Here is a 12,201-nt window from a genome sequence, read left to right on the forward strand (position 1 = left end):
AAAACAGCAAAACATGGTAAAGTCAGCAACTGCCGTTAGAAAAAAAAATTACAGAATAAGTAAACTTCATTTATCATAGCATTAAGGTGCTTACAGTTTTCATAACCTGAAGGTTATTATTTACATTTCAAAGAAAACACACATGTAGATTATTAAGATAAAACTATGCCTTGGACTTCTAGCATTTAAAATTATAATATGGTGCATAATTTTCACTAGTTCCTTATTAACCTTGTAATTTCTCAACATAAGCCAAGTGTAGCTGAAGGGATTTTAAAAATGTTCTATGTATAATTACCTTTGTATGTACATTTAAGACATAAATATTCTAGAATAAAATAGGCCTGTAACTGCATCCAAATCTGCCACTCATTTGTTTAAAATCTTATTGGCATTTTACATAACTTACAAACCCCCCTAATAGTTAAATGAACATGATAGGCTTTTTTTGTCTTGTCTTCACGGACCAACTTTCACAAGAAAACAGCTCTATAATAATTTTTTATTTTGAAAACTGTGCTAAAGAGGCATAAGGTAGACAAAGGAAAGGAAGGGAACAATTTAAGCACATGGCCTGCATATATATATGGGCAATGCTGAATGAATTCTTTAAGGCAAAATTTTTCAACCGGTGATATTCACTGTATGGTAGATGGAATGAATCCTTTAAATTGAGGCAAAAGGCAAAAGGTTGGCATCCAGCCTTTCCTACTTCCATTATGTCTTTTAGTTTACTGTCAGTTATACATATTGAGCTCTCTTTTCCAGTTGCTATTCAGACTGCTGAAGAGAGAAGAACTTCCCTTCGCCTTTCCTCCCATTTTATGCCTAGGATGTGGGGAGAATAGCTTGGAAATCCCTAAACATAAATAGGTGACCCAGACTGGATGAATATATGGTACCCTACAGGCTGGTAGGTTCCTCCATATGAAAGGGAGGGGATGTTGTTAGGCAGGTCGTACCTAGTATCTGACTCCCAGACCCTAAGCAAGCAGCTATCAAATTGTTTCTCAAAATACCTGTAACTGTCATTATTGGAAACAGAAACTCAGGTAAGATGGAGCACTGATGTTACCCAGAATATTTCTTATGCAATCAATCAATGTCCACTAGATTAGAAGCTCCTCCCACTAGATGGTAAACTCCTTGAGGGCAGGAATCAGGTCTACCAACTCTATTATACCGTATGCCCCCAAGCGCTTAGTACAGTGTTCTGCATACCATAAGATCTCAATGAATTCTAGTAAATACCACTGAGAGGAATAATTTGGATTAGGATCCAGGTTTGGAATAGAGTTGATAATTTGCAGTAAATGCTCTGGTTATCTGGAACTTTACCACCTGAAAAGCTCTCCCTACCAGAATTTTGGAGAGTCTCCACACAAAGACAATCTTGGGTGATTTATCCCTTGTGGGGATGGAGTTGAAGTATTTTCCGTTTTCCCAGAGGGGGCTGCAATGCCCTTTGTTTTTGACTGGTTATTGCCTTGGGAATTTCAGATATTTTCTTTTGAATCAGAGGCATCACCATTCCCCATATTTTTTGTGATGCCCTTTGCCATATAGTAGGAACTAGATTAGTGAAAAGGTAAAGAGGAACTTTCTCTAGAGAAGGGGGACTTTCCTGCTTCCTTCGCACAGCAGCAGAGAATCCCAGCATCCTTCTCAACCGTATTCCTGGCAGGATGAACCTTGGCAACCTACCCCTTCAAGTTAACGACATTGCAGCTTCTGGAGAACTGTTTGATTTCTAATATTGGTTGACCCAGCCAACTTCTTAACCCCTATATAATACCCCCTCTAATTGCTTCCTAACTCCAAATAATTTAATCTTGTATGCATTAAGAGTGTTGAGGTGAGCAGGAATGTGAACCCAAAGACTGTGGTTTTCATATTCCTGCTAAGTCCCGACTGCAAGTAGTACTGTTAAGATGAGAGACAAGGCTTGTTCCGTTAAGCACTCCAGCGGGTGAAAAGTATAAGCAGAGGATAGACTAGCCAGTTTTGTCAGTCCTATCACCTTTACCAGAAGGAAAATGCCCTTGGGTTCAGTGAAAGGAGATGAGCCTCTTTAGACTGACAACACAAAGGTAAATCTGTTATTGACTAATGAGGTTAAGGTGGTTGACATACAAATACAATATGACTTGTTGCCTCTTGGCAGTAACTTACACTCCACAGACCTACTGACCTAAGGAATTGAATTGGGACTCAGAGACCACCACAAATTTGTGTTTAACTTGAGCAGATTTTGATGCCTCATTTACCTCCGCTTCAGAAAAAGGATAATAAAACTAACCTGTGTCAGAGAGAGACTAGAATGAATAATAAAGGAATGAAATGCTGGTGTTTTGGAACCGCAACATGGCAGGAGTGGAAACCTTAGTCCAGAGCATCAGTTATTGCTAAAACAATGTTTGAAAATCTAAACACCAAACTGAAACAGAAAGTGAAATCCTGATAAGAGTGTTTGTTAATGTAGTGTTTTGACTAGTGTTACACTAGTATCTGAAAGGACCAATTAAAAGCTCACGAAGCATTCATTTTCACGGGCTTAATGTTGGATGCATTTTTTGAATGTCTAGTTTAGAATGCTACATGCAAATCCAAGATTTTTGGAAAGCTGGACAGTTTCAACCTGAATTTATCATTGGGACCAGGATCATTTTGAATCTAAACCTCAAACCGTATGAACATCAAAGTCTCTACAAAAGAAAAAAAATTCACTTATCAAAGAACATACCTACTTTAAACTTAGAGCTGTCGAGTGGCATAACCCTCTGACTCCCACTGGCATACAGAGTAAGCAGATGGATCAGCAAGTGTAGGAGGTGCTAATGATGGAGAAAATTACTAGTCTCAAAAAAGATTCTCATAATTGGGGGTAGTGCCCTCGGAGTCAACAGACCCTGAGTTTATTCCCACCACTGTCACTGACTGGTTGCTTGATAAAACCTTGGAAATAGCACTTTCCAAGGGCCTGAATTCGACCGTTGGAAAGCAGGGAAATAAGGCCTACACATGTTTCAGGGGACTGATTGGGGTTAAATGAATCACTTTAGCCATTGGCATTCTGTCTTCTGAGCTGCAGCCCAAGGTGTTCAGCACTGCCACAGTGGATGGAACATGGGCCAGGATGTCAAAAGGTCATGAGTTCTAATCCCAGTTCCACCACATATCTGCTGTGTGGCCTTGGGCAAGTCATTTAACTTCTCTGAGCCTCAGTTACCTCATCTGTAAAATCGGGATTAAGACTGTGAGCCCTGCGGGACAGGGACTGTGCCCAACCTGATGTACTTATATCAACCCCAGCACTTAGTACAGTGCCTGGCACATAGTAAGCGCTTAACAAATATCATTATTCTCATTATTTTATATCGTGGTGCTTCCCTGTCCTGTAATACAGCTTTTTTTATGGTATTTGTTAAGCTCTTAAATGTGTCAGGCACTGGACTAAGCGCTTGGGGTGGGTACAAGCACATTGGCTGGGCACAGTCCCTGTCCCGCGTGGGGCTCACAGTCTTAATCCCCATTTTATAGATGAGGTAACTGACTCCTAGAGAAGTGAAGTGACTTGCCCAAGGTCACACAGCGGACACATGGCAGGGCCGCTATTAGAACCTATGACGGTGTGACTCCCAGGCCTGTGCTCAATCCACTAGGCCAGATTGCTTCTCATAATAATAATGATGGTATTTGTTAAGTGCTTACTATGTGCCAAGCACTGTTCTAAGCACTGGGGTAGATACAAGTAATCAAGTTATCCCACATGGGGCTCACAGTCTTAATCCCCATTTTACAGATGAGGTAACTGAGGCACAGAGAAGTTAAATGGCTTGCCCAAAGGCACACAGCAGACAAGTGGCAGAGCTGAGAAGTAGCATAGCTCAGTGGAAAGAGCCCGGACTTGGGAATCAGAGGTCATGGGTTTGAATCCTGGCTCTGCCACTTGTCAGCTGTGGGACTGTGGGCAAATCATTTAACTTCTCTGTGCCTCAGTTACCTCATCTATAAAATGGGGATTAAGACTGTTAGCCTCACGTGGGACACGTGATTACCCTGTATCTACCCCAGTGCTTAGAACAGTGCTCTGCACATAGTAAGTGCTTAATAAATACCAACATTATCATTATTATTATTGTTTGAATCCATGTCCTCGATTGCTAAGCCCACACCTCAGTTTCCTCAACTGAAAAAGGGATAATAATGCTTGTCTTATTTTATGCAGATCAAATAAGATAATGTGTAAGTACTTTGGAAACTTAAAGATCTTGTATATATTCAAGGCATATGGTGGTGTGCTTGGAATGGACATCATCTGCTAATAGCAACCATTTTCCAATGTTTTCACATTTTATGTGTAGTCAGGATCACCGCTTTGTTTCTTGGAGTGAAAGCAAAACAGGGAAACACTGCCAATTGAAATTCTATGGTAATAAATCTAAGAAGATCACTGATAGAGCCACAATAGAGCACAAAGGGATTTTCAGCATTTGTTTAGGATTCTGAAGTAATTTTGTTCTTAAGAATTGATTCCTCTAAACTGGAACCATTTTGCCTCCAGAGAAACCAAAATCATTTTTCCTTTTCTGTTTTCAGTGGAGACATTTAGCTCTAGCCAAATACCTCTACTGGCTAACCAATTAGAAAAGTATTAGAAAGGGTCAGCCTGTGAGATTCAACCCAGTGGCTCTGGCCAGCCAGCCCAGTGGTTTCTGTCCACCAGAGCCTTCAAAGACATAATGAAGGCAAGAAACCTTCCCTGACTCTGCCCTCCTTTCCTCTTTTCTCACTCCCTTCTGTGTCGCCCTGACTGGCCCCCTTTATTCATCTCCAGTCCCACACACTTATGTCCATATCCATGATTTATTTATTTATATTGTCTGTCTCCCCTTCTAGACCGTATGTTTGTTGTGGACAGGGAATAATAATGTTGGTATTTGTTAAGCGCTTACTATGTGCAAAGCACTGTTCTAAGTGCTAGGGTGGATACAGGGTAATCAGGTTGTCCCATGTGAGGCTCACAGTCTTAATCCCCATTTTACAGATGAGGTAACTGAGGCACGGAGAAGTTAAGTGACTTGCCCACAGTCACACGGCTGCCAAGTGGCAGAGCCGGGATTCGAACCCATGACCTCTCTCAAGCCTTTGCTCTTTCCACTGAGCCACGCTGTGTCTGTAATGTGGTTGTGTCGTACTCTTCTAAGTGCTTCGTACAGTGCCCTGAAGAGAGTAAGAGCTCAATAAATATGATTGATTAATTCACTGGAAAAAGCTTTCCCATCATTTTTATATGATTATTTGTAAGTGTACGAAGACTTCTTTTCCTTTAATCCCATTATTCATCCTGTTTATTAAAATGTCCACAGACTGCAAAACAATTATTCTTCTCCTTCGCATTTCAACTCTAGATTAATACGATTTCACATTTTTCTGGCTTGCGGTTAAGATTTTTGCCCTGAAATGTTAGTTTGTTGTCCTCCAAAAGACCTTTGGGAAAATTATTTGTGGTATAGATCTGAAGTCAGAGATCCAACTCATATTCAAAGAAACAATAGAGTACTACTCAGAGAGTCCAGATACACAGAGCTTCCTGCCCACTGCAGTCTTGCCCAGGTCAAGGTTACTGACCTTTAGGTATAATGCAAAAAATATCTTTTCAAATCTGATTTAAGTAAGGAAGTAGCATTTCGGAGCTGCCAGTGGAAGAGGACGGCCCTTGAAAATAAGGAGTGAGTCAGATTTTAAAACACTTTTCTGGTTTGGTATTTTATCTAATGAGGTACCTTTGTAATGTATTTTGAGGTGACAGTCAATAGTATAATATAGCATTTACTCTGATATTAATAATGATGATAGTGTTTTTAGTATTTTATTAAATGCTTACTAAATGCTAAGTACTGTACTATGCTGTAGGGTAGATGCAAGACAGTCGTAGCTCCCGTCCCATAAGAGGCCTGCCGTCTAACAGGGAGGGAGAACAAATCCTGAATCTCTGTTTTACAGCGGAGAAAACTGAGTCTCAGAGAAGTTAAGTGACTTGCTCAAGGCCCCACAGCAGGCAGAGCTGGGGTTAGATTCTAGGTCCTCTGATTCCCCAGGTTCTCCTCTTCACATTAGGTCACGTTGCTTCTCAATGACCAGTGCCTGGACCAAAATTGTGATCAATTTTAAGCTCCCTGTGGGCAGGGATTGTGTCTTCCAACTCATTTGTATTGTACTCTGCCAAGCGTGTAGTACAGAGCTCTGCCCACAGTAAGCGACTGATAGAGAAACAACATGGCCTAGTGGATAAAGTGCGGGCCTGGGAGTCAATCCCGTCTCTGTCACTTGTCTGTTGTGTGACCTTGGGCAAGTCACTTAACTTCTGTGGGACTTGGTGACTTCATCTGTAAAATGAAGATTAAGACTGTGAGCCCATGTGGGTCAGGGACTTTGTCCAATCTGATTATCTTGTATCATCTACCCTAGTGTGTAATACAAGGCCTGACACATAGCAAGTACTTAAATATCTTACAAAGACAATAACTACTCTTAATTGACTGAGAGGAAAGGGGAGATTATGGAGCTGTTGTGGTGGCAGACAAAAGGTATTTGGTGTCAGACTCAAGATGTGGATGATGACGATGATGATCTTGATTTTGTGGTGATGGATGATGCCTAAGGTCTGGGCTTGAGGGAAGCAGTGTGGCCTAGTGGAAAGCGCTTTTCCTCTGCTCCCCTTCCCCATTACCCCAACTCACTCCCTTTGTTCTATCCCCTTCCCTGCCCCACAGCACTTGTGTATGTATGTACATATTTATAATTCCATTCATTTATATTAATGGCATGTATATATCTATAATTCTATTTCTATTTATGCTATTGATGCCTGTTTACTTGTTTTGATGTCTGTCTCCCCCCTTCTAGACTTTGAGCCCGTTGTGGGCAGGGATTGTCTCTATTTGTTCCTGAATTGTACTTTCCAAGCGCTTAGTACAGTGTTCTGCACAAGTAAGCGCTCAATAAATACAGTGGAATGAAGGAAGGAATGAATGAATGAAGGGCATGGACCTGGGAATCAGAAGTGGGCTCTAATCCCAGCTCTGCCCCATGTCTGCTATGTGACCTTGGGCAAATCACTTAACCTCTCTGTCCCTCAGTTACCTCACCTGTAAAATGGGGACTAAGATCGTGAGCCCCATGTGGGACAGTGACTTTGTCCAACCAGATTACTTTATATCTACCCTAGCGCTCAGAACAGTATTTGGCATATAGTAAATGCTTAAATACCACAATTTGATTATCATGATTATTATTATTATGGAGGATAATGGTATTGCTAATAGTGGCAGGGAATTGTTTGGGACATGTTGATTTGAGGTGCCAACAGAACATCTATGTACAGTTGTACTGGATGCAGGAGGAGACATAAGATTCAGAGAATGAGAGAGGTCAGGACTAGTAAATTTGTTGTGGCTGAAGGCAGAAATGATCTTCCTAGGGGGTGAGAGTAGATTGAGAAGAGAATGGGACCCAGAATTGAGCCTCTAGGTACACCTATCATTAGGAAGTGAGAAAAAGAGGTGCCCAAAGAGACTGAGAAGGGTAATCCAGAGAGGTGGGAGGAGAACCAGGAGAGGAAAGTGTCAGGAAATCAAGGTTAGGTAGTGTTTCCAAGTAGAGAAGCAACATGGTGTAGTCAATAGAGCACAAGCCTGAGAGTCAGAAGATCATATCTTCTGCAACATATCTGCTATGTGACTTTGGGCAATTCACTTCACTTCTCTGTGCCTCAGTTACCTCATCTGTAAAATGGGGATTGAGACTGTGAGCACCACATGTGACAGGGACTGTGTCCAACCCACTTGTATCCTCCCCAGCACTTAGTACAGTACTTGGGACCTAGCAAGCACTTAAATACCATTATTATTATTATTGTTACCATTAATGGAAAACTAAATAACCGAAATTAGATTGTCATGTAAAATAATTTTGCCTCACTTTATAAGTTCATGTGCATTGTTTAAACAAACTGGTTCTTGGGGCCTATAATTGTGGGTAAATTCATACAAGGTAAATTAGTTCACCATGTCAGGACTCTCTGAAATTTGGGTTTTCAGGGAAATAATATTTACAAATACAGAGTACTACAGTGAGTAATTGTATTCACCTCATTGAGCAAATGCCTCCAAATGAGTCATCTAATGCTTACAAATGAATGCAATCTTTTAGACCAACTCTACTTTCAATTCATAGGCAAATGCTATTAGTAAAGATAATGGAAGTCTTTTCCCTGTCATGAGCCTGGACTCTCCCAAAGTGCAGAGGTAATAGGGGGTCATTTAGAGAAAGAGATAACCTAATAATATGGGATGGTGGAAGGCAAGGATGGGGCAGTGACGGTTGGGTATCACATGTGATACACAGTGAGAGAGATCCTGGCAGGTCTAGAGTTCAGGAGGAAAATAGCTGTGACCCTCTGCATCATCCTGGCCATTGTTACATTTCACCAATCGGGTCTTCATATTCCATCTGCTTTTGTGTTAGAGTCAGTGTCATTTTGTGTTCTTTGCGGGTGTCAGGATTGTTTAAGGAGCCAAGAAAATTCACGTAAAAGAATCTTACTTTTCCAGATCATACCTTCAGAATTTTGCACATAATCTCATAAACCGAAAATGTCTTTTCTGCTCGTGTCCAGTCCCAAGTGGTCACCTTGGGGAAAAGAGACAATAACACAAATCCATCATCTCCAGAAAGATAATATCCTCATTTCTCCCATAAGGTGTGCTTTCAAAACATATTTTGACTAGAACACATTAGCAGAAACTGCTGTGCCTATGCGTATAGTGTTGGAAACTGGACTGTAATGTGAGTTTTCCTTAAGGTGTTAGTTGTGCCCCTCTCTCAGGATTGCACCTAAAGAGTTTCCAGTACTTTACCAGTCTTGGCTATGGGAGAGAGAGTCAAGCAGAGGCCTTACCCATTCCATGCCTAGCTTGGGCGAGTGAAAGACGATCTGTTATGAGTCAAAACTCACCTGTGCTGAGTCTCCTAGCAGCATAGGAGAGTTGAGGGTGAAGACTCAAGTTTACCGAACGGAAGAAGGCAGTGGTAAACCACTTTCGTATTTTTAGCAAGAAAACTGTTTGGATACACTAGCAGAACCTTTGCAGATGGAAGTGGGACGTTCTGGGAGAGATGTGTCCAAGGAGCTACTCTGGATCAGAGATGATTCGACAAGGAGTTCTGCCAGGACTCAGCCCCCACCCCAAATGAGAACTAGGTTGTACTTTGAGTTTCTTTTTCCCTTTACTTGGAAAGCATTCTTCATCTACAGATGCTTTTGGAAAGATCTACATTTCTTAAATTCCCTTGCAGTGGTCCTTATATAGACACTTCTGGACAAATTGAGACTTTTCTTCTTGCTCTGCTCAATGCCTCTCACCTAAAGCAATACTTCTGTAATGACAGCTGGCATACCTACTTTTAAAGTATGATTTTCAGGTAACTTGCAGCAATACAAAAACTAATCAGCCCACAATCTATATAAGCCTTTGCAAAGTAAAGAGACAGGTAAAGCATTTCTGCAAGATGTTACTCTCCACAGATGCAATTAGAACGTAACCATCTCCCAAGTTCAAATGCAAACTGTTTACAATTTCACTGTCCCTGGAGGACCACAGATCACCCTTTAGGTGAAAGGTAGGACTTTTTTCTAGAGCAATTCCAGAGGTTTTGATTAGGGAAAATAACACAAAACCAAATGATAAACAAATCCACATTGATCTTTGTCAATTAAAATCCTGGTGGGAAACTCTTCTGAATTGCTTTTATGCCTACTCCTAATACAGAGATTATATTCTTCCATACCTCTTTGCTTGATTCCCATTCCCCTGAAACTAATTTCAGGATGGAGTACACTTCCCTACCTCTTATCCTGGGCTTGCTTGTTCTGGATGGGGTTACTGAGGAAAGAGTCCCTCTTCCTATCTCCCTATAAAGTCTACCATCTCTTTCTTTAGTATCACTTGCCTAGGAGGGCTCATAAATGCTTTTATCTTTCTCTTTACTGGTATTTATCGAGCATCCCCTATGTGCAGAGCACTGTTCAGGCCCTAGAGTGACTTACAAAGGAAATAGAAGATCTAAAGAACCTACAATCATGTACTTTTCTGGTAGCTAGGGTTGGAGCTTGAAAATAATAAAATACAAAATCTTCCTTTGGATATCATCAGACTACATAACGATGTTGGTGACAAAGATGATGGTGACATGAAGAAAACACATTTGTATCTGATGTGTTTTTTCCAACTGAAACAATTCCTTCATAAACAATCATTGCATCGTCTAACTTTGGAAATTTTCTGAGGAAATAATGAGACTGAATGAAAATGGTGGTGATTTTGACCAGTAATTGGTGGCGACTAGTCCTTAATCAGTGTTTAGAAATGCTTTACATAACTTTTTAATGATCAGCTAATTCACACAATAATATAAAATACAAATTCTCAAAAGGAAAATGTGGTTTAACTATTATTTTTACATTTGAAAGATGATATACAAAACTTTTTAAAATGTAAATCAGCACTACCCTTGAAAGAGAAAATTATTCTCAGACTGGCTTGAATAACTCTGGCAGTTATTAATTTAAATTTGCACGAAACCCTGTCAGTATGATACTTTCAAATGATAAACACATCTTTATTTGTCTTGCTTCAAAAATTTAGGGACAAAAAAAGATACAAACTTTCCCTTATATACTTCTGGAATTTAAATCCATTTCCAAAAATAAATACTCTTGAAAATCTCTTAAAAAACCAATTACTTGTTAACAATGTTCAGTTATGTGAAATTAACATAATGAAATCGTGCATTCCTTTCCTTCCTCCTCTTTTCCCTCTGCTGCTCAAGCATGCAGCACAAAGATTTCATTTTGCCCTAGAATCTGCATTGTGCTCTCATTTCCATGGGACCTAAGAGCAGCTTTCCTAGTTTCCAGGTCGACTGGAGTTTGTCCAAGGATGGCCAGTTTACTCCAGCTTGTGTGCACCCTAAATTATACGCAGGATCATGTGGCCCAAACTTTGTGAGAGCTACCAAAGTATTTTCCAACGAAGTTCAAACCTCTACCAAAAAATTGATCGACAAATTTAATTCCCTAATTTATCTAATTGTTTATCCCCTCCCAATATATAGCTAATATGTATTTTGTTTAAGGACAAGGTCCAACCCTTGTAAGCAGAAATACGAGAGAATTGGTAAAATGAAAATTGAGAAAAAAAAAATACTTACTGGAGGTGCAATGAACTTATAAAGAGAGGAACCCCTCAGGGCTAGAAACTTTGGTGTGTACATTCGGTCCTGAATGGAGTCTTGTTCTCGCTCCTCGGTCCAGCCCATGTAGACTATCTGACAGGAAAATCAACAGGGGTGACTAATTTCACATTAGGAAGCTTTAATCAAGTTAGCATATTTGTGCAGTGAGAATGCATTTGTAATGTCCTTCCAGTTGTGCATATCCAATTATTTCTAATTGAAATGCTGAAGAATGATGTTGAGCGTGATCATCTCTCTGTGCACCTGGTCCTGTGTGAGGGGATTCATTATCTGTGTGTGGAGATTTATTCAGAAAGAAGAGCACAGAGGGATGGTGGGGGTGAGAAGGCCTCTGCGTTTATATGCCAGCTACTAAAAGGGAAGACCTGACCAACTCACCGCTAGTTAACTATAATGATCACCCACTCCTGAAAGAGAGATGATTTGAGCAAACTGGAAAGAGGAAGTTTTTTGTTGTTTTCACTCAAATATGAGTCTCAAAAGAGTTAACCTGCTGTCTCAGCCTTGCTGCATACTTTACAGAATCCTAGATGGTCCATACTGGACAGCGTACTGAAAACAGTCTACCCTTCTATGGGAAAAACAGGGTGCGTGTTTACGCTGAATCAAGAAAGAAAATATCCACAAGTCATTGACAGAGGCAGTTATCAGAGAGTGGAATTTCACATCTATTTTCTGTGTCATTCCCTTTTCAACCCATTTGGAAGCTAGGCCCTGATTTTAAGGGGAGGGTAATATTTAGGTAGAAGTTTTCATGTTTAAACTGAGCTATAGATTCGCATAAATGAATGAGAGTCTCTGGATGAGACTTTAAGACCAAAACACTGCACAGAATTGATTCTAGTGCTAGTGGTTTGCACATTGTCACTAAAATGAGATGCT

At 40.4% G+C, this 12,201-nt stretch overlaps 1 protein-coding gene across 3 annotated transcripts in view; it reads right to left on the reverse strand.

Moving 5' to 3' along the window:
• SNTG1 (syntrophin gamma 1) overlaps positions 1–12,201 on the reverse strand; it is a 426,064-nt gene that overhangs the window by 52,343 nt on the left and 361,520 nt on the right. For all 3 annotated transcript variants that reach the window (XM_039912673.1, XM_003428461.4, XM_039912672.1), the window contains 2 exons: positions 11,275–11,391; positions 8,623–8,694 (listed from right to left, as the gene is read on the reverse strand). In XM_039912673.1, coding sequence (XP_039768607.1) covers positions 8,623–8,694; positions 11,275–11,391 — 189 coding nt within the window. The remainder of the gene's footprint in view (positions 1–8,622; positions 8,695–11,274; positions 11,392–12,201) is intronic.

Source organism: Ornithorhynchus anatinus, chromosome 7, assembly GCF_004115215.2.
Source record: "Ornithorhynchus anatinus isolate Pmale09 chromosome 7, mOrnAna1.pri.v4, whole genome shotgun sequence".
Lineage (NCBI taxonomy): Eukaryota > Metazoa > Chordata > Mammalia > Monotremata > Ornithorhynchidae > Ornithorhynchus > Ornithorhynchus anatinus.